Raw genomic sequence first — 18,101 nt, forward strand, 5'->3', positions numbered from 1 at the left:
GCGGCTCCCAAGGGGCGGGGCTGGCCACGTTCCGGGCCTGTGAGCTGAGGGGCTCTGGGGCAAGTTCCAGGTCAGTTTGGTCCTCACGCTAGTGGGCACTACGAGGATAGCCAGCCTCACCAGCTGGGCTACAGCGCGCCCTTACGGGTCGGTGTGGTGCCCAGCCCCCGCCCAGTCGTCGCTGGCCATCTGCGTCCTGGGTGTAGAGCTCTCTAGGCACCAGAATTGGGGAGAGGGCAGCCTGGCCACCAGCCCCTCTTTGGCCTTAGAAGGCAGTCTGTATGCCTTCAGAGGGGACAGTACTCGGGCAACTGTGGGTGGTGGGTGCGCCAGGGCCTTGCCGACGGCTGGAGGAGCCTGCAGGGCTGAGGTCACTGCCAGGTGGGAGCAGGGCTGCACGGCTGCCCTCAGGGCGGCTGGGGGCACGGCGCGAGTGGGGCTGGGCCTGCCCCAGGCTTCCTACCCTGAGAGCAGTCACCTGGCGGGGGGAAGGGCCCCAAGGCCTGTAGGCAGGGAGCTCGGGACCTTCTTGCCCACCCACGCGGACCTGGGCAGGGCCCCCCGGCAGGAGCAGCACACACAGACGCGCAGTAAAACAGGAGAGCTTTATGGTCCACGTGGTGCGGAAGGACAGTGAAGGACACGAGTGTTGAGGGCCTCCTGCTCGGCCCGCGCATGCCCGAGCTCAGGTGCAAAGCCGGACGCCGTGCCTGGGAAGAGCCGCCCCCGCAGAGGCGCCAACACTGCCTGGCCTCGGCGCGCGCGGGTCCCGGAGTCTGGGGACGGAGGCCTGCAGCGCTGGCCGAGCCGCAGTGGGAAGCGGGGACGGCCCGCATGCAGCAGGCCAGGTGAGCACGTGCGGCGGGCCGGGGGCGAGCAGGGGCCGGCGGGGACGCACCCCCCCTGTAAACAGCCTCACGGGCCTCCTTGGCCTGTCCCATCCCTGAGAAGCGCGGGGGGCCGGCTGCCCGCCGCCCCTCCCTGTAGGGCAGGCCCAGCCCCCAGCGCATGGGGCGCCCGCGGTTGGCGGGGCCGGGCCTAGAGCGCCTCGTAGTCACCGCCGCCGCGGAGGGGTCCGCCAGGCGCCCCGCCACCCAGGAAGGCCTCCAGCTCGTCCAGGGCTGTCCTCTGCGGGCCCCGGGGCCGCCGCCGCCGCTCGTCCCTGCCCTTGTCGTCCGCCCGCTCCCGGCTCCTCTTATGTTTGCTCCTCTTCTTCGCCGCCTTGTCTTCCTCCTGCAGGGGCAGAGCGCGGTCAGCGCGGCGGCGGGCGGGGCCGCCCCAGGGCGCCCGGGGCTCGGGGCACGGGTACCTCTTTGCCCTTCTTCTTCTTCTTTTTCTTCTCTTTCGCGGGGGGCCTGCCCTCCTTATCTGCAGAGGAGAGGCGGCGTTAGCACCCCGCCCGAGGCCGGGCCCGCCCTGGGCTGCCTGTCTGAGCCAGGGTCCCAGGTCCCCAGCGTGACCACAGCCCAGAGCCAGCACCCAGCCCTTCCGCCTCTGCCCTGGGTCTGGGTGAGGCCCAGTCTGCTCCTGCAGACAGACATCCTTTCCTCTCCACTCCGGGGACGCGGAAGGCCCAGGGAGGCCCCAGATGAGCTTCTAGGCTCCAGCGGCCCAGAGGAGGCTAGGATGATGCCGGGACCTGGTGAGCCAGAGGCCGTGGGTCCCCCGTCAGGCCCAGAAACCAGGCCCTCTCTCTGCCGAGGGCTCGGAAGCGCTCCCGCCCACTGCCCACTGCCCACGCCAGCAGAGGCCTCCTATGTGGCCGTATGTCAGCTGCCTGGGGAACTGGGAGTGGTCAGAGAACAGTCAGCAGGGCTGAGGACAGGGCTCCCAGCCCCGCGGTGGCCTGCCTGTGGCCCCCTCGCCCCTGCTCCAGAGCCCCGGGTTCAGGGCCAGGGCGAGGTCAGCTGGTGCCTGGCAGGAGGGAGTGGCCGCACCGACGCAGCTACCTTCCTCGCTGCTGTCCTTGTGGCCTGGCTCTTCCAGCCCCAGACCAAAGAGGTCGGAGTCGTCCTTCAATCTGAAGGAGGGGGCCAGGGGCTTGGGGGGCGCAGGGGGCTCCACGGGGCCAGCTTCCTCATCAGTTAGGTCAGACAGGTCCTCTCGCACAGGGAACTCCCCCTGGAAAGGCAGTAGGCGGGTCAGCCGCAGAACCCAGCGCCCCGACCTGGGCTGTCACGTGACCCCTTGCCCTGCGCCAGGGGGGCCCCCAGTGATGACAGCCTGCATGTAGCAGCTGCGACGCGGCAGCAACCCCCCCCGCCCCCCGCCGACCCCAGAGCAGGATCAGCCGGGCCTGGCGTACACGGCACCCCATGGGGCTGCCCTGCAGGCCCCAGCTGGCTTGACCGGGCCCCCCAGCTGCCTTGGGCTTGCAGGCAGCGTGGGCGCCAGGCTGGTCCTCACCGCTCTCCGCTGAGCGTCTGAGTCGCTCTCAAAGTCTGGGTCGTCCATGACAAAGGACAGCATCTGGGCGGCGATGGGCCCCTCCGTGTCGCTCTCTGACGACGCCGGCTGGTCCGTGCCCTCCTCCAGCCCGCGAGAAGGTCCCTCGGGGCGGGCCTTGGTGCCGCCTGGCCGGCGGGGCTCTGCCGCCCGGGGAGCCGCGTCCCGGGGCGGCCCCGCAGCCCTGGTGGAGGACCTGAGGACCCCGAGGAGCATCATGGAGCCCAGGCGGCTTCCTGCCTTCCCTCCCCCGTGCCCCTGCAGCTCCTCCCTTCCGCCCCCACACACCGTCTGGTCTCTGGCTCAGGGCACTTCTGGGGTGCTAGCACTGCGGTCTTGGGGTGCCCTGCCCCCTCCTCTGCCTCCTCCTCGCTGGACAGAGTGATGTCCTCGCTGGGGGTGCAGCGCGTGGGTGGCAGGGGTCTGCTGGGAGGCTTATCTTCAAGGTCCACGTCGTCCTGGAAACCTGCCACCATCGGGTTCCCTGCCGGGGTCTCCCCATCGCTGCAGGGAAGGCGGGCAGCCAGAGGTCACTAGGAGGGCACACAGCGCCCACTCTGGCCTCCAGGCCTGGGCCTTTGGGGCTGCTCCGCGCTGCGTGGATGCAGTTGCGGGGCACCGGCTGCCAGGGCGGCCTGGGGGTGGTTCTGTGGGGGGGCCGCCACGTGTGTGAGCGAGGCAGAGCTGGGGGGCAGGTCCGAAGGGGACAGGGCACTGGGAAGAGTGTGCCGAGCCTCCCCTGCGCGCCCGCCCCACCACGGGGAGAAGTGCACAGCGGCTCTTTGGCCCCGGGCTCCGTGCACCAGGCCCAACCCACGCTCTCAAGCAGCGCCACCCCAGGGTCAGGCAGGGGGCAGCTGCCTGCTGAGTCACAAGCCGGAGAAGTCAGGCTCTGGCCTGAAGCTGCGCTCCCTTCCTCCTCCGCGCACCCCTGCTCTATCCCAGCGCCCAGTGTAGACGGGCGTGTGTCCCTGGAGTCCACGCCCGATGGGCCGAGGGCCAGGCTGAGGACGGCCCCCGCTGCCTCCGGGCCCTGCCCTCACCTGTCGCTGTCTGGGGGGCCCCTGGCTCCCAGTCTCTTCTCATCCTTGGCGGGGGTTGTGTCCTCCAGGAAGCTGCGGTCCAGGCTGTCTTCAGGAACGAAGTCCTCCACGTTCTGGACTTTCGCCGGGGCCTCTGAAGGTGGGGCTGGCTCTGGGGACAGCGGGCACCAGCTCGTGCTGTGATCCCCCCCGGGGCTGGACCATGAGTGGGATGGTGGGGCCGGGCTGCGGGGCTCCCTGCCCAGGAGGACGGGGAACCCTGTCCCTCCTGGGGCCAGGGAGACACACAGGGCTTCTCCCCCTCAGGAAGCCTGGGCCCGCCTCTGGACCTCCCCGGGGATGGGGCGTCCCCCCGGGGGTGGGGCCTACCTGGGGGTGGGGGGGCCGCCTCGCTCGCTGGCGCGGCCCCGAACAGGCGAGCGATGATGCCGCGGCGGGGAGGTGCGGCCGGTGGGGGCGGGGCCTCGGCGGGGGCAGGGGGCGCCGGGGGCGCCGGGAGGGGCGGCTGCGGGGCCGGCTGGGGCGTGCTAGGGCTGGAGCTGCCCGTGGACACTGCGCTCGGAGGCACCAGGGGGGACTGGGAGCCGGAGGACAGGCTCTGTCCGTTGGTGGTCAGCGGGGATGCGTGGCCACGGCTGCGCGCCTCCATCATCTCCAGGAAGCTGCGGGGAACGGGAGGTGAGTGCCGCCTGCCCCGTGCAGGGAAACAGCCCTCCCCGCGTGAAGCCCCTGGAGCTGCTGTGCTGATGGCAACAGGGTCTCTGCCCCCCGGTCCTGGGCACCACCTCCCCCTGGCTGAGGACGCCGGCGGCACGGAAGCCTGAGCAGGGCCTTCCTCTCGGGGGGCCGGCTTTCAAACAGGTGTGGAGCGCAGAGCTGACGTCCTCGCCTCTAGGCGGGTGTGTGGAGACGCGGTGGGGCAGGCAGCCTATGGGGTCTTGGCAGGGGCTGGAGTGGGAGCTGCTGCGTCCTGGGGGCTGGTGGGGCACGGGCCCCATGGGGGGCTCCAGCTGTCACCTCCCTAGGGAACCTGATGCCTGAGTTCAGTTGGAGACCTGGCAGGAGCTGGTCAGCCTTTGGGGGGGCGGCTCGTCCGCAGCAAGGCCAGCCTGACAGGGTGGGTAAAAACACCCCCACTCTGATGACCCCTGCCACCCCCCTCTCCCTGTGTCAGAACCAGTAGCTGGATCTGCCTCCAGGGAGGCCCCAAAGTCCCTCCCTGAGGCCCCTGGGGCAGGGGTGAGGAGATATGAGGGTCCCGTCGGAGCTCAACTGTGAGCGCAGGCGGGACAGCGGCTGCCCCGCCCCCAGGACACCCAGCGGAACACAGAAAGCATGGTTGGGGGGAGTTTGGCGCCAGGCCTTCCCCGAGAAACGTGCCCACCCTGGGAGCTAGCCCTGATCCTCAGGCAGACAAGGCTGCCACGTGCCCTGGGCGCCCAGGACGAACCGTCGCGGGTCAAAGGCGTGCCTGGGGGAGCTGCTCCCCAAAGGTCAGCCATCCCGCTGGACGCGCTCAGACAACACCTCGCCTCTGCTGTCAGGAGTCAGGAGGTTGGGGCCCCCCCGCGCCTCCCCAGGGGCAAGGAGCTATCTCCACAGGTGTCAGCTGGGAAGCTGACGTCAAATCGGGGACGGGGCCTCGGCTGGCAAACAGGGCCACCAGGCGTGCAGGGGCCTGGGGTGGACACGGGGCCGGTCAGCAGCGCCCTAGGCTGCACACGAGGTGGCCAGCAGCTGGGCCGCTCTGGACAGAGGTGGGGGGCCAGGCAGTCGGTGTCCACAGCCGTACCAGGCCTGAGCACCCTCGCCCCTGAGACAGACGGCCACTCCAGGCGCCCATCACACCCATCGAGGCAGGTCCGGCTGGAAGTGCTCGGTGGGCGGGGCGGCAGAGCCTGCGAACCCGACCTCCCATCCCAGGGAGGCTGGGGAAGAGCCGTTGTCTCGTCTGCTTCCCAGGAAGGGCTGAGGCCTGACTGCACCAAGGCCCAGCGCCTGGATCGACTCAGAGCTGACATGACTCGGTTTCTCTGAGCAGCAGCTCCTCACGCGGACACGTCTACGTGTGGCCCACCAAGCAGAGGGCCGGGCTGGGGCGCAGCCTGGCCCAGCATGCACCTGCCTTCCTGCAGAGCCTGCCCGTGGGTCTGAGCGCGAGCGCGGCCCGGCCAGCGCGTACATGTCATAGTTCTGGTCCTCGGTCTCCTGCTGCACGGACAGCTCCTCCAGCGTGGCGTCAATGTCCAGCTGGTTCGTCTCCAGTTGCCGCAGCAGCGTCTCCCTCTGCAGACAGGAAGCAGGAGGCTAAGCCGGGGCCGTCCCAGGGTGATCGCCCCTCAGCCTGGCGGCCCCCAATGCACAACGCCACCGCGGAGCTGGGAGCCCGCAGGGCCACGCCCAGGGACCAGTGAGATGCCTCGGTGGCTCCGTGGGGCTCCAGGGGCAGAGGTCGCAACGTGCCCGAAGCACCCGAGACAGCGCCCCATCCACACAGGTGCCCTGAGGTTGGAGAAGCTCCAGCACTTGCTGAGACACGAGCTCCGCGTCAGGACGGCTTCCGCCTTCCACTGCGCCCACCACCCCCCTTCGGTCCTCGCTGGGGGTGTTTCCCGCGACTCTGTGCACGTTGTGTTCGGACAGGAGGCAAGGCACCCCTCAGGGTGACGCAGACCAACCCCCAGGGTCCCCAGGGAAAGGGCAGGTGAAGGGTGAGCGCCCGTGCCTGGCCTTCACGGGCCTCGTCTCTTCAGAGGGCGAGAGGAGAGGAAGGATGGCCACTCTCGCTGGTGAGCTCTGCGCCCTTTTGGAGGAAGCGAGAGGCCTGGCGGCGGGAGCCACAGGCCAGCATCCCAGGGACAAACCGTGGGGTGATGTGGATCTGCGCTCAGTGACCAGCAGGGCTGTCACCTCCGGGGGCTCGCCTTGAAAGCCCACCACTGGTCTAAGGTCAGACCCCGAACCAGACACGTCTGAGGGGCCACTGCAGGCTGCAGAGCTGCGACCGCGACGTGTGGGGCTAGGGGGGTGGGCGGGGGCGAGCTGAGCCAGGGCACAGGAAGCCTCTGCTTTTTCTGTAAACCTAAGCGCATCCCCCAACAAAAGGGCGAGCGAGACTCCAGGGAGGGCAGCCAGCCAGGTGGGGGAAGGCGGGGGCTTCTCAGCCCCTGCAGCTGTCGGCAGAGCGCCCAGGCCCACGGCGGGGACAGCAGGGCGGCCATGAGGGCTGGTGGCTGCCGCGGGCCATGGCGCTGAGAAGCACCCGCGGGGACACACGGGGGCGCCACAGCTGGGCCTGTGGTTCCAGAACGGTCCAGCTCCCCGACCAGCCTCGGGCACCCTGACTGGTGGCTCCAAGCCCTGCCCCTGCCGGCGGTGCTCACCTGAAGCTGCAGGAAGGGGATGTTGAAGAACCTGTGCAGGTACTTGAGGCCGAAGCTGTTCTTCATGGAGGACTCGGCGTAGCGAAAGTAAGAGGATCCTGGGGGCCTGTTCGCAGAAGAGCAAAGGCAGGAGAGACTGAGGCAGCCGGGGCAGCTCCTCTGGGCTGAGGATGCACCCAGGCCAAGCCGTCCTGCCGGCAGCGCCCTGGGGCGCTGGGTCGGCCAGCAGGTGATGGGCCCACTGTCCCAGATGGAGACATTAGCTTCAGACGGCTTTGCTCAGCGGGGAGCCCTCCGGTGGACGCCTGGACCAGGCCAGTGCAGCCGTCTGCCCCCGCAGGACCTCACTGCCCATCCCACCCATGCTCCCCAGGGCGGGGGGCGACATTCCTGCTGCACCCTGGGGCTGCTGGTCCTGACCCCGCCCGTCTGCCTCCAGGAGGGCCTGGGGCCCTGCAGCTGGAGGGGTGGCCAGGGTTCGGGCAGGGGCGGTGCAGCAGGCGTGTCCAGGGGGACAGGCGCGTGGAAGGGGGGACAGGTACGTCGGGGTCGGGGGTGTCGCACGCACATCCAGGGGTGACAGGCGTGTAGTGGGGGGGGGACAGGTGCGTCCAGAGGGCGGGCGTGTCTGGGGGCAGGCGTGTCTGGGGGCAGGCGTGGGCCCACCTGTCCAGGTGGTCGAGGACGTCGCGCACGTCATCGGGCAGGATGACGCGGTGCTCGCCCATGTCACGATAGTTCCCCAGCACGCACACGGGCACGTGGGTCGGCACCTTGGGCAGCTCCCGCAGGATGTAGTTGAAGGTCCTCGGGGGCACATGTGGGGAGAGACCTGCCTGAGCCTCCACCCGAGGAGGGCATGAGCACGGCGTCAGAGGACCCCCCGGCCCACTTCCAGACTCTGGAGTGCCAAGGCCCCCAGGTCGGCAGCTCCACGAGGCTGAATGGCCAGGGCGCTCCCAGCCCAAGGCCGGCCCTGGAGCAGCGCTGGGCGGTCCCGGGAGTCACAGCGCCCTCGCAGGCCAGCGTCCTTACCACTGCTTGGTGATGTCAAACATCATGACCACCCCGTTGCAGTTCTTGTACACGTCCAGGAACTCGGCGTCCAGGGCCATCTCAGACTCCGCCTGCGGACGGGGAACCGAACCTCAGAGACGGGCCATGACCCACATGTGCGCGCCCGCTTCCTGGAGGAGGCTGAATGCGTCTTTTAAACTGAAACGACATTCGCTCTTTTTGTTTTTGGGGAAAAAAAAGTCAACGCGAGGCTAACGCGTGGCCACACAGAGGCTGCCCGCAAGTGAGGGTCCCCGCACTGCCTGCTGGCAGCGTCTTGCGCGCAGGGCTCACAGAGGCCCCACCACAGGGACTAGTGAGCACAACTGCATCCCAGACCTGAGGACGCAGCCCCAGAGAACCTTCCAGAATCCACACCAGGGAGGCTTGTGGTGCTGGCGGCAGTGCAACATGCCCAAGAAGGTCAGGGACCTGGGCGGGCGGTCACGGAACCTTCCGGCCCGCTGTCAGGAGGCTGTGCGTGGCCAGGAGGATGTGAACAGAGGCCCTCGTAGCTGGCAGAGACCGTCATAGGTCAGGAGGCCTGCAGTCGAGGGGGGTCCTCAGGGAGCCACAGGCGGCCCACGCATGCCTGGCCACACCCGCAGGCACGCCTGTGCCTTCACGGCCGGGGCCTCTGTGCCAGGAGTGAAGTGTGACCTCTCCACCTGAACACCCCCCAGGTCACTGCAGCCTCAAGTGGGGCCCGGTGGGGGTCACGGACGTGAGCTGCAGCTCAGGTCAGTCCGTCGCCCCACACGACCCCAGGCTGCACAGGAGAGCCCGCTGCGTCCCTCCAGCGCCAGCAGATGCAGTCCTCAGGAAGGCCGGGCCCGGCGGGCAGAAGGGCTGAAGCGCAGACGCCTACTCATGACCGCCCCTGAACTCGGGCCACGTGGAACAGACCAGCTCACCTCCTGGGGGTCGTTCTCCATCTTCAAGCCGTCGCCTCGCTTCTTGCATTTTCCTTAAGGAAAGATGACACAGTCGCGGGGTGGAAGTGCTGTGCCCGAGACGGCGTGAGCGGGGGAGGCCCCTCCCTGTGCTCCCGGCCCCCAGCAGGGGCCTCATGCCCGTTGGGCAGCGGAGGTCACGGCACCCCACTGGACAGCACTGGGCGCTCACCCCTCCCCGCAGACCCAGGAGCCGACATCATGGCGGGCACGGAGCCCGGCCTTCGGCCAGAGCGCCTGCCCAGGAGCCGCTCAGATGGAGGGAGCATAGCTGTTCTCAGTGGCAGGGTGAAGAGCCCGAAAGAGAAAAAGCAGGCTTGCGATGAACGCGACTCACCTTTGTCAACTACATCCCAGACTTCAACTTTCACAATGTCATCAGTGGCTGAAACGGGGAAACAGTAGGATCAGCACCCAGTGTCAACCTGCGGCTCAGAGACGGGCCTCCAGGGCCGCGCAGACGTTCCTGGTTCCCCGGGCGCCGCCCCCAGGGCTCCTGCACGGGGCAGGTGAGCACTGGGGACGCTCCTTCCCTGGAAGGCGGGCAGCAATCTGGACGTGTGCTCAGGTGACAGGACCCCGGGGCCTAAAGGCACCCCTGGGGCAGGCTCGCGCCCAGCCAGTGCGTGCACCCCCAGCTGCTGCGGGAAGGGCTGGTCCCAGCGACTCCACAGCTGCTCTTCAGCAGCGGTGTCTAGGGGTTGCCAGCCTGGGGTGAGGTCTGGGGCACGTCCCCAGGCAGTTGAGGGGGCTACCCACCTCCCCAGGTTCCCATGGGGAAAGGGGAGAGACACGCGTGCCACCCGGAGGAGGGACAGAGCCTTCACCCCAAGCCGAGAAGGGGCACCCTGGGGGTGGGGCCCCGGTGCAGCCGGGGGCAGGGCGGCACTGCGCCCACGTGGCTGCCCTGGACCGCGGCCTGGCAGTCGCCAGGAGGGAGTCAGCAGGCCCGCGTGTCCTGCCGTCAGCTCACAGGACTTGGTTTTTCGATGACGAGGAATGTTTAAAATGGCTCAAAGGCCTTTTACTGTCATGACTCCTGAGCACGCAGAGTGGCTCCTCTGCTCCCCGCAGGGTCCCAGCGGTCACCGACCCCCACGAGGTGGGGAGCCTGCCATCCTGGTCATGCCTGGGTGGCCGCCAGGCGTGCTCTGCCCACCAGGTGATCCTGCCGGCAAACCCCTCCCGGGACCCTGTGGGGGTGGGGCGTCACAAGGGCCGCTGAGACCTGGGCTCCAAGGACCGAGGCGCCTGTCTGCTGAGGCTAGTGCAAGCTGCGGCTGGAACCGGCCCGGCCCGGACGGTCTGCCCCCTGACAGCCAGGGTCCAGCCCCTGGCACTAATCCCCAAGTGGGCAAGTCTCCTACAGAAGCAGGGACTTCAGGGCGACCCAAGCAGCGTGTGTGGCGTCCCAGGGCTGACCCCAGGCTGGGGGGTCACAGGAAAGCCCCCCACCTCCCTGCAGGCCAGGGGTACGGGAGAGTCCCCCACTTCCCCGCAGGTTGAGCCTGCCTGACCCCAGGCTGGGGGTGATGGGAGAGCCCCCCCACTTCCTCGCAGGCCGAGCCTGCCCGACCCCAGGCTGGCAGGGGGGTTACAGGAGGAGAGTGCCCCTCCTCCTGGCAGGCTGCACCCGCCCGACCCCAGGCTGGGGGTCCCAGGAGAGCCCCTCGCGGCTGGCTGCGCGCCCTCACTTTTGTAGCTCCAGTGGATGCTGGTGACCTGGATCTCCTGCGTGGGGATGTACTCCTCCACGAACTTCTTGCCCTGCAGCCGATGCCACAGCGCCGTCTTGCCCGTGTTCCTGTCCCCGCGGATCACGATTTTCACTGGGAGAGTGCACAGATCAGGCAAACAGTCAGAGCGAAAGGCAGACTCCCGCCCCCGCGCGCATGCACGCACACCACCTGCACACACGTGCCTCTGTGCCCGTGAGCAGGGAGCCCTGGGGAAAGAGGCAGTGGGCACACGGGCAGCCCTGTCCTCTCGCAGGTCCCCGGGGCAGCTGATGGACACCTGCGAGGCCGCACTCAGGAAGGCAGCCTCCGGGGCAGGCAGGGCTGTGAGCTCACCTCCACAGCCCCGCGTGTCCCATGTCTGCCCTTAACCTACTTTCCCGCAGCCCTGGCGTCTTGGGTGCAGGACGCAGGGTTCCTCATGACCACACGTGGGGTGACGGCAGGAAGCCTGGATTCTACTTTGCTGCCCAGCTGCTATTTAGGAGAGGCGTGCTCACACACACGCCCAGGACGACAGGTCGGGCTGGGGACAAGATGGGGACATGTCTGCGGCGCAAGGTCCCAAGGTGCCTCAGAGGAGTGAGTGGGCTTCCTGCCGCCTGCAGAGAAGGCAGGGGCTTGGCCTAAGACTTCCAGAGAGCTGGGGAGCTCGGCAGAGCCAGCGGGTCAGGAGCTGATGGCTGTGGGTGGGCAGCTGGACCTCTGGGGAGGGACGCTGGGCAGCCTGCAGGGACGTGCTCTGGAGGCCACAGGCCAGGCTGGGGCAGCGTCTCTCTGGCTGGCACCGAGCGCCTGGCAGGTCTGGGCCTGGGGGCACAGACACCGTATTTCTCGCCCGGTCATTCTCTAGGGGGCTGTCTTCTTTAAGTTTTCAGTCGAGGGACATGAAGTCACCCGTAACATGTTATGTTCCAGGACTGCGTGGCTGCAGGTATGTACTCTTTACCCTTCATGATACTGGTTTTGTCTTTTTAATTAATCTTGCCAGGCATTCATCAACTCGGATCAGTCACGTGCACACAACCTGTTTGTTTGGTTGGACGCCTCTGTTGATTCTTCTTAAAAATCCCTTGCTTCTGTTTTTCTCTTGTTACTTACTTCCCTTTATTTCTGGGAGGTTTATCCTGCTCTTTTTCCTGGGTTTTCAAGCTGTGTTCTCAGGTTGATGACCACAAGTATGTGGGACATCCATTATCCAGGAACTACAAAGACTTCTTCCACCCGTAAGTTACTTAGAAATGTTTTCAAGTTTCCCCTCAGAGCTGTGCTTTTGTTGTTCCTAACCAGTTCTACTCACTGTGGCCACAGACATGCGTTTTGTGGGACACACACCCCGCTGTCTGCAGGCGCCCGCCGCCCCACCGGGCCTCCGCCCGCTGGGCCGGTCGTGTGTGCGGCACCCAGTCTCAGCACCCACAGCTCCAGCCTGAGGGACCCCACAGCTCAGCCTCCCCGTGGCCAGTGTTCACCCACTGCGCGGCTCCACATCCCGCTTCCGGCCCTTCTGCGCCACCGTGAGCGGGACGTCTCTCTTACACATCACACACCGCAAGGAAATCAAGTCGCTATCTTCTTTCGCTGGTTGAGTCTGCATGTTCACCTTCCCTGCCTGCTCACAGTTTTCAGCCCCTGCAGAGCTTCCCTCCCGTTTTCTGCCTTTTCATGATGGGCAAGGTTTTGTAAATTCCTCTTTTTGCCTGGTATTTACTTGGAAGATTTGCAATTTATTTCTTAAGTTTTGACACACACCTGTGCCACAGTAAAGTCTGGAGCTCATCCTCGCTTTCCACTTAAGCATCGCTCGGCACTGGTCAGCCCTGGGTCATGTGCTGACTGCGAGCATTCCGGCTTCTGCTGTGCTCCCGTGAGCCGTAAGGCTTCTTCACCCACCTCTGTGCCCCGCAAGCCTCCTGCACCTCCCAGGCTCACTGTCCACCTGCCTGGAGCGCACAGCCCAGGGTTCATCTCGGTAGGAGCCTTGGCACAGTCTGGCCCCTGCACACTGGAGGGCTGATCGGGTGTTCATTTCTAGGGCGACCGGGTCTTCCCCTCAGCGCCATCACTGCCAGCGTGTGGTCAGGCTCTCAGCCTCTGAAGGCATTCTGTTTGCTCTGTTGCTTCTACGATCTTCCTCTTCAATTTCGCTGTCCTGAGATTTCCACGATGCATCCAGCTCTGGGAGTGTGAGAGCCCCAGCCTCAGGCTTCCTGGCGTTCCGCGTGCTCTGTGAGCCCCAGGAAACCCTGGCCTGCACTTCCCCAGTGACCGCCGCCTCCTCATCCTGCTCGCTCCTCTGAGGCCCCAATCACAGGTGTGCAGGCATGGCTGTCTTCTGAGCCCGCATCTCCCGGTCGGGTGCAAACTCCATCTTCAGTTGAAATATTACGCTGCGCCACCTACCGGCTGGCTGCTTCTTTTAGTGGCCGTGCTTTTTCATTTCTGGAGGGTCTCTTTGGTTCTTTTTCAAACACAACTTTTCTGTTCAGACTCTTGATATAATCTTACAACTGTCTCCTCCTTTTATATGTTTCTGGTCCCATCACTTTGTGGCAAACAGATGGGGAAACAGTGGAAACAGTGACAGACTTCATTTTTTGGGGGCTCCAAAATCATTGCTGATGGTGACTGTAGCCATGAAATTAAAAGATGCTTGCTGCTTGGAAGAAAAGCTATGACCAACCTAGACAGCATATTAAAAAGCAGAGACATTACTTTGCTGAGAAAGGTCCGCTAGTCAAAGCCATGGTTTTTCCGGTGGTCACGTATGGATGTGAGAGCTGGACTATAAAGAAAGCTGAGCGCCGAAGAATTGATGCTTTTGAACTGTGGTGTTGGAGAAGACTCTTGAGAGTCCCTTGGACTGCAAGGAGATCCAACCAGTCCATCCTAAAGGAGATCAGTCCTGGGTGTTCATTGGAAGGACTGATGCTGAAGCTGAAGCTCCAATAGTTTGGCCACCTGATGCAAAGAACAGACTCACTGGAAAAGACCCTGATGCTGGGAAAGATTGAAGGCAGGAAGAGAAGGGGAAGACAGGATGAGATGGTTGGATGGCATCACCGACTCAATGGACATGAGTCTGAGTAAGCTCCGGGAGTTGGTGATGGACAGGGAGGCCTGGTGTGCTGCAGTCCATGGGGTCGCAAACAGTCAGACATGACTGAGGGACTGACCTGAACAACTTTAACATATACATTTGTTTTCTATTGTGTTTTGAGAATGAAAAGTCTTAATTTTATCACCATGTGAAATCCTTTTAAAATTTGAAATCTATTCTTCAAAAAGCTAATTAGAAGAAACTGTATAATGCTAGAAATAAACAAAAAGACCTGGTTTCATCTGGTTAAAAAAAGTAACTGATCTCAACTTCTAAGTTAAAAAGTCAAATCAATCTTAGAAACTTAGACATTCCTCAAATAAACTAAGTGATTCACTGAAAAACCTTTAAGATTCACGCAAGAAGTGACAGGCAGCCCTTAGCTGAGTAGTGCGTGGACGTCTTACTGAACAGAACGGCTGCGTTTCTATTCGGTGCCTTTTCTTCCAAGGAAAGAGCAGCAGCACAGGGTCGGCTAAGGGCCCCAGAGTCTCTTTTGCTCCGATTCTTCAGTAGTTCCCTCAGACTGCCACACACTGCAAGCCAAACAGGGAACCTTTTTTTTTTTTTTAAATACAGAAAAGCTTCCGGTTTATCCTGGACGGGAATGATGCATTCCCTCTGCAGGAGGCAGGACTGAAACCCAACGATGCCCTTTGGTGGTGCCACCAGCAGGGGTCGCTGGACAGCTGGCCACCTCCTTCCGGCAGCGCCTCCCAACACAGCCTCCAGGGTCTCCCTTCACGGAGCCCCTGGGATGGCGGATGGCGGGAGGGCCACGAGGCCTCACTTCTCCGGCTTGGCCCCACGCGTCTCTCCTGACCTCACTCCGCTGTGACACGCCCTCGGCCCTTCTCCGTGAGGCCGGCTCTAACCTTCCCCTTAAAAGTCCCAACCTCAGGCCTCACCCTGCTCAATTTCTCGACCCTTCAGTTGGGTCATGTGGTTAATCCCTCACCATGGTGTGTGCCCACTGTCTGCCTTCCAATCCCCCCTAAAGTGTACGCCCCGCAATGCAGAGACTGTGGTCTGGGTTTTCACTGATGAACGCTCGGTAAACATTTGTTAAGCAGATGAAGGCCAGGGAAGGAGAACCTGGAAAGGAAAACGCGGCAGATGTCACAGGCAGCCAAGGCTTGGGGATCTGCAAATCAGCCCTGCTGGGACGGGTCAAACAGTCTGCCAAACACAGCTGTTCATTTCTGAGAGGAAAAGTTCCCTTACCTGTGACCTACCTCTCAAAGCTTTCTTCAGTTCTAGCACTGAAATCTGACTGGCCAGGGCTCTGGCTGCCCCAACACCTAGAGGTTTTCTTGGTGAGGAATGCAGTCCCGAGCAAGGGCTCGGAATCCACAAGAGCGGTGTGTCCTCACTCCACCAAACACAGCTGGTCACGCGGGTCCACCAGGAGCAGAAAGAGCAGGCAGCTCAGAGAGCATCCTGCCACTTTCATGCGGATGGCTTCTGACCCACGGATGTGGGCCCGCGTCTCACTTGGGCTCTGATGCTCAATGTGATGTGTATGCTGGGACTCTGCCTGTGAGTCACTTCTCAGCATCACAGCAATTTACATGAAAACGACTTATCTGCCGCAGGAGAGAAAACTTCTCTAAGAGCTCTTACCTATGAAATCCTGAGTCCATAGTTATCAAACGGCTGGTGTGTTTCCTTAAGTAGGATGTTTTGGAAAATAAATACTAGAAATGTTCTTTTCTACTGACTAAGAAAGGAAATAAAGAAGTCTGAGAAGTGCATATTGGCCCACGACAGGCAGCATCAGCCTGAAACGTCACACAGGCATGGGGCTCGGTTTCTCTCAGCCGCGCTGCACTTTGCTCCCTCTGCTCCACATCAGAATCTGCTGCCACGCGCCCCCCATACCTGAAGGGGGGTCTCTTCTCTCGAAGGACTCCAGTGCCCATTCTGCTTCTGACAGAACCCCCCAACCCCAACCAGGGGGCGTGTCCACCAGGGAGGACTTTTCAGAAGGTGAACATTTTCCAGGCCAGTTTCCAAAGGAGTAAGACTAAGTTTTAACAAATAATACCATAACTAATAAAATTAAGCAGAGACATTACTTTCCCAATAAAGGTCCACCTAGTCAAGGCTATGGTTTTTCCAGTAGTCATGTATGGTGAGAGTTGGACTATAAAGAAAGCTGAGAGCTGAAGGATTGATACTTTTGAACTGTGATGTTGGAGAAGACTGTTGAGAGTCCCTTGGACTGCAAGGAGATCCAACCAGTCCATCCTAAAGGAGATCAGTCCTGGGTGTTCATTGGAAGGACTGATGCTGAAGCTGAAGCTCCAATACTTTGGCCACCTGATGCAAACAGATGATTTATTTGAAAAGACCCTGATGCTGGGAAAGATTGAGGGCGGGAGAAGAAGACAACAGAGGATGAGATGGCTGGATGGCATCATCAACTCAATGGACATGAGTTTGAGTAAACTCCGGGAGTTGGTGATGGACAGGGAGGCCTGGCATGCTGCAGTCCATGGGGTCACAAAGTCAGACATGACTGAGCAACTGAACTGAACTGAATAAAATTAAATAACGGGAACCAAATGTGAATTATAAAGGCATGTGAAAATGAGTTTTTAAAAAAAAAATATTTATTTACTTTTGGCTGTGTCGGGTCCTAACTGTGGCGCACAGGCTGTTTTTGTGGCACAGGCTTCTCTCTGGCTATGGTTGTGGCCCCTGGGCTTAGTTGCTCCTGGTCAGGTGGGATCTTTGTTCCCTGACCAGGGATCAAACCCGTGTCCCCTGTATTGGAAGGTGGATACTTAATCCACTGAACCACCAGGGAAGTCCCTGAAAGTGAGTATTTTGATTTACTATTCTCTTCTGGGAATGTGAGAGAAATACACACAAAATTGGGTAGAATACATGCAAAACGATTCCTCTTTTAAACTCAAAGTTTTTCCAATCAGTTTCTTAATATGGCACATTGTTAACTGAAATACAGGGGTCATCACAGAGCTGGGCAGGCTCCTCTAAAAGTCGGAAATGGGGGAATGTCTGATATCTTGTAGCAATATATGGAAATACTTAAGAGGGAAACGATTTAGAAGCAGAGAACACATCAAAACAAAAACAACTTCAAATACTGCTACTGAAAACCCAGCAAGATGGAAAAACTTTAAAGAGGTAAAGAGGGCAGTCAGCGTCTTGGAGCTAAACAATTTTACATAATTTATAGCTGAGGACTGGAAACGATCTGGGCTTTCAGGGCATCGCGTAAATAACTCCTTCCCACAGGAAAAGAGAAGTCTCTACAGTAGCAAGAGTCTGTTCCTTCTGGAGCTCTTCTAAATATATCTCTTACAAATACTTCTTTTTAAAAAAGGAGAGCAAGAACGAGCGGCGCAGCTGACATTCTCTCTTCAAACTGAATACCAAGTCTACAGAGAAAACCCCGTGGTCAAACTAGCAGGCCAGCGGAGTCCTCCGCTCCGTCCTCTTGCGGGTGGCCACACGGCTCATCGGTGGAGAGCCCGCCACCTCTTTAAGACCGAGTCACAGACCACAGACTCGCCCGCATTATGTAAGAACCCCTCTCAGACGGGGTCACCTGGGCCAGTCAGGGTGTCGCAGACGCACCCGGAGCCGCCTGGACGAACCGCACCGTGCACACGGGACGCACGACTGTCACCCCCGGGCCAGCATTCCTGGGGAATGACCCACAGGTCAGACGGGAGAGCCGCGGGCCGAGGCGCCCGGCCCCCGGGCCTGGGGTCCTCTGGGCCCTCCTCGCCGGTCCGCATCACCTCCCGACCCCACGGGAACGCCCCGGGGCCCCCAGCCAACCAAGCAGGCACAGGCAAGGGCTCAGCTCGCCGAAACGCAGACCGCACGGCGCTCGGGTGCGACGATCCCCAAGCGCTTCCCGGGCCGGACGCTACCCAGATTCAGCGAGTTCTGGGCGGCGCGGCCGGGCCCCCACCCTCCCCACACGCCCCGCAGGCGCCCCCGCGCCGGGCCGCACTCACTGTTGTACTGCACCCCCTTGGCGAAGCGCCTCTGCAGCGCCTGGTTCATGGACTGCAGCCCGGCCGGGATGTTCCTGTCGCGGCCCGGCGCCTGCTCCGACCCCACCAGCTTCTTGAGCGCGGAGAACATCTTCCTGCTCCCACGTCCGAGCCCGGTACGGCCCGCGAGCTCAGCGGCGGCGTCGGCGCGGCGCTAGTCGCACCATGTCCCGTGTTCCGGCGGGAAGACGCCGACCTGCAGGGCCGCTCGGGGGCTCAGCTGCGGAGGCTCCGCTCCGGCCCCCACGGCCCCCGGCGCGGCCGCTCCGTGCTCGTCAGCGCCGCCATCTTGGCGTCGGCTCAGCGGGGCGCGAAGCTACGGGACGCCACGAGGGTCACGGGAGAGCGGCG

The 18,101-nt window shown here is 62.7% G+C and overlaps 1 protein-coding gene across 1 annotated transcript; it reads right to left on the minus strand.

Annotated features, from left to right (window-relative positions):
- Positions 1 to 586: 586 nt before the first annotated feature.
- Positions 587 to 18,050, minus strand: RABL6 (RAB, member RAS oncogene family like 6). The gene is made up of 15 exons (XM_065928037.1): positions 17,712 to 18,050; positions 10,575 to 10,709; positions 9,218 to 9,265; positions 8,842 to 8,894; positions 7,907 to 7,998; positions 7,538 to 7,678; positions 6,872 to 6,977; positions 5,671 to 5,774; positions 3,858 to 4,150; positions 3,489 to 3,639; positions 2,734 to 2,949; positions 2,407 to 2,641; positions 1,950 to 2,121; positions 1,310 to 1,368; positions 587 to 1,233 (listed from the first exon to the last, which is right to left on the minus strand). Exons 1-15 carry the CDS (start codon positions 17,839 to 17,841, stop codon positions 1,039 to 1,041), a joined length of 2,130 nt encoding a protein of 709 aa, XP_065784109.1. The 5' UTR covers positions 17,842 to 18,050; the 3' UTR covers positions 587 to 1,038.
- Between the last annotated feature and the right edge of the window lie 51 nt (positions 18,051 to 18,101).

The sequence above is a fragment of the Muntiacus reevesi genome, chromosome 3, assembly GCF_963930625.1.
Source record: "Muntiacus reevesi chromosome 3, mMunRee1.1, whole genome shotgun sequence".
Taxonomy (NCBI): domain Eukaryota; kingdom Metazoa; phylum Chordata; class Mammalia; order Artiodactyla; family Cervidae; genus Muntiacus; species Muntiacus reevesi.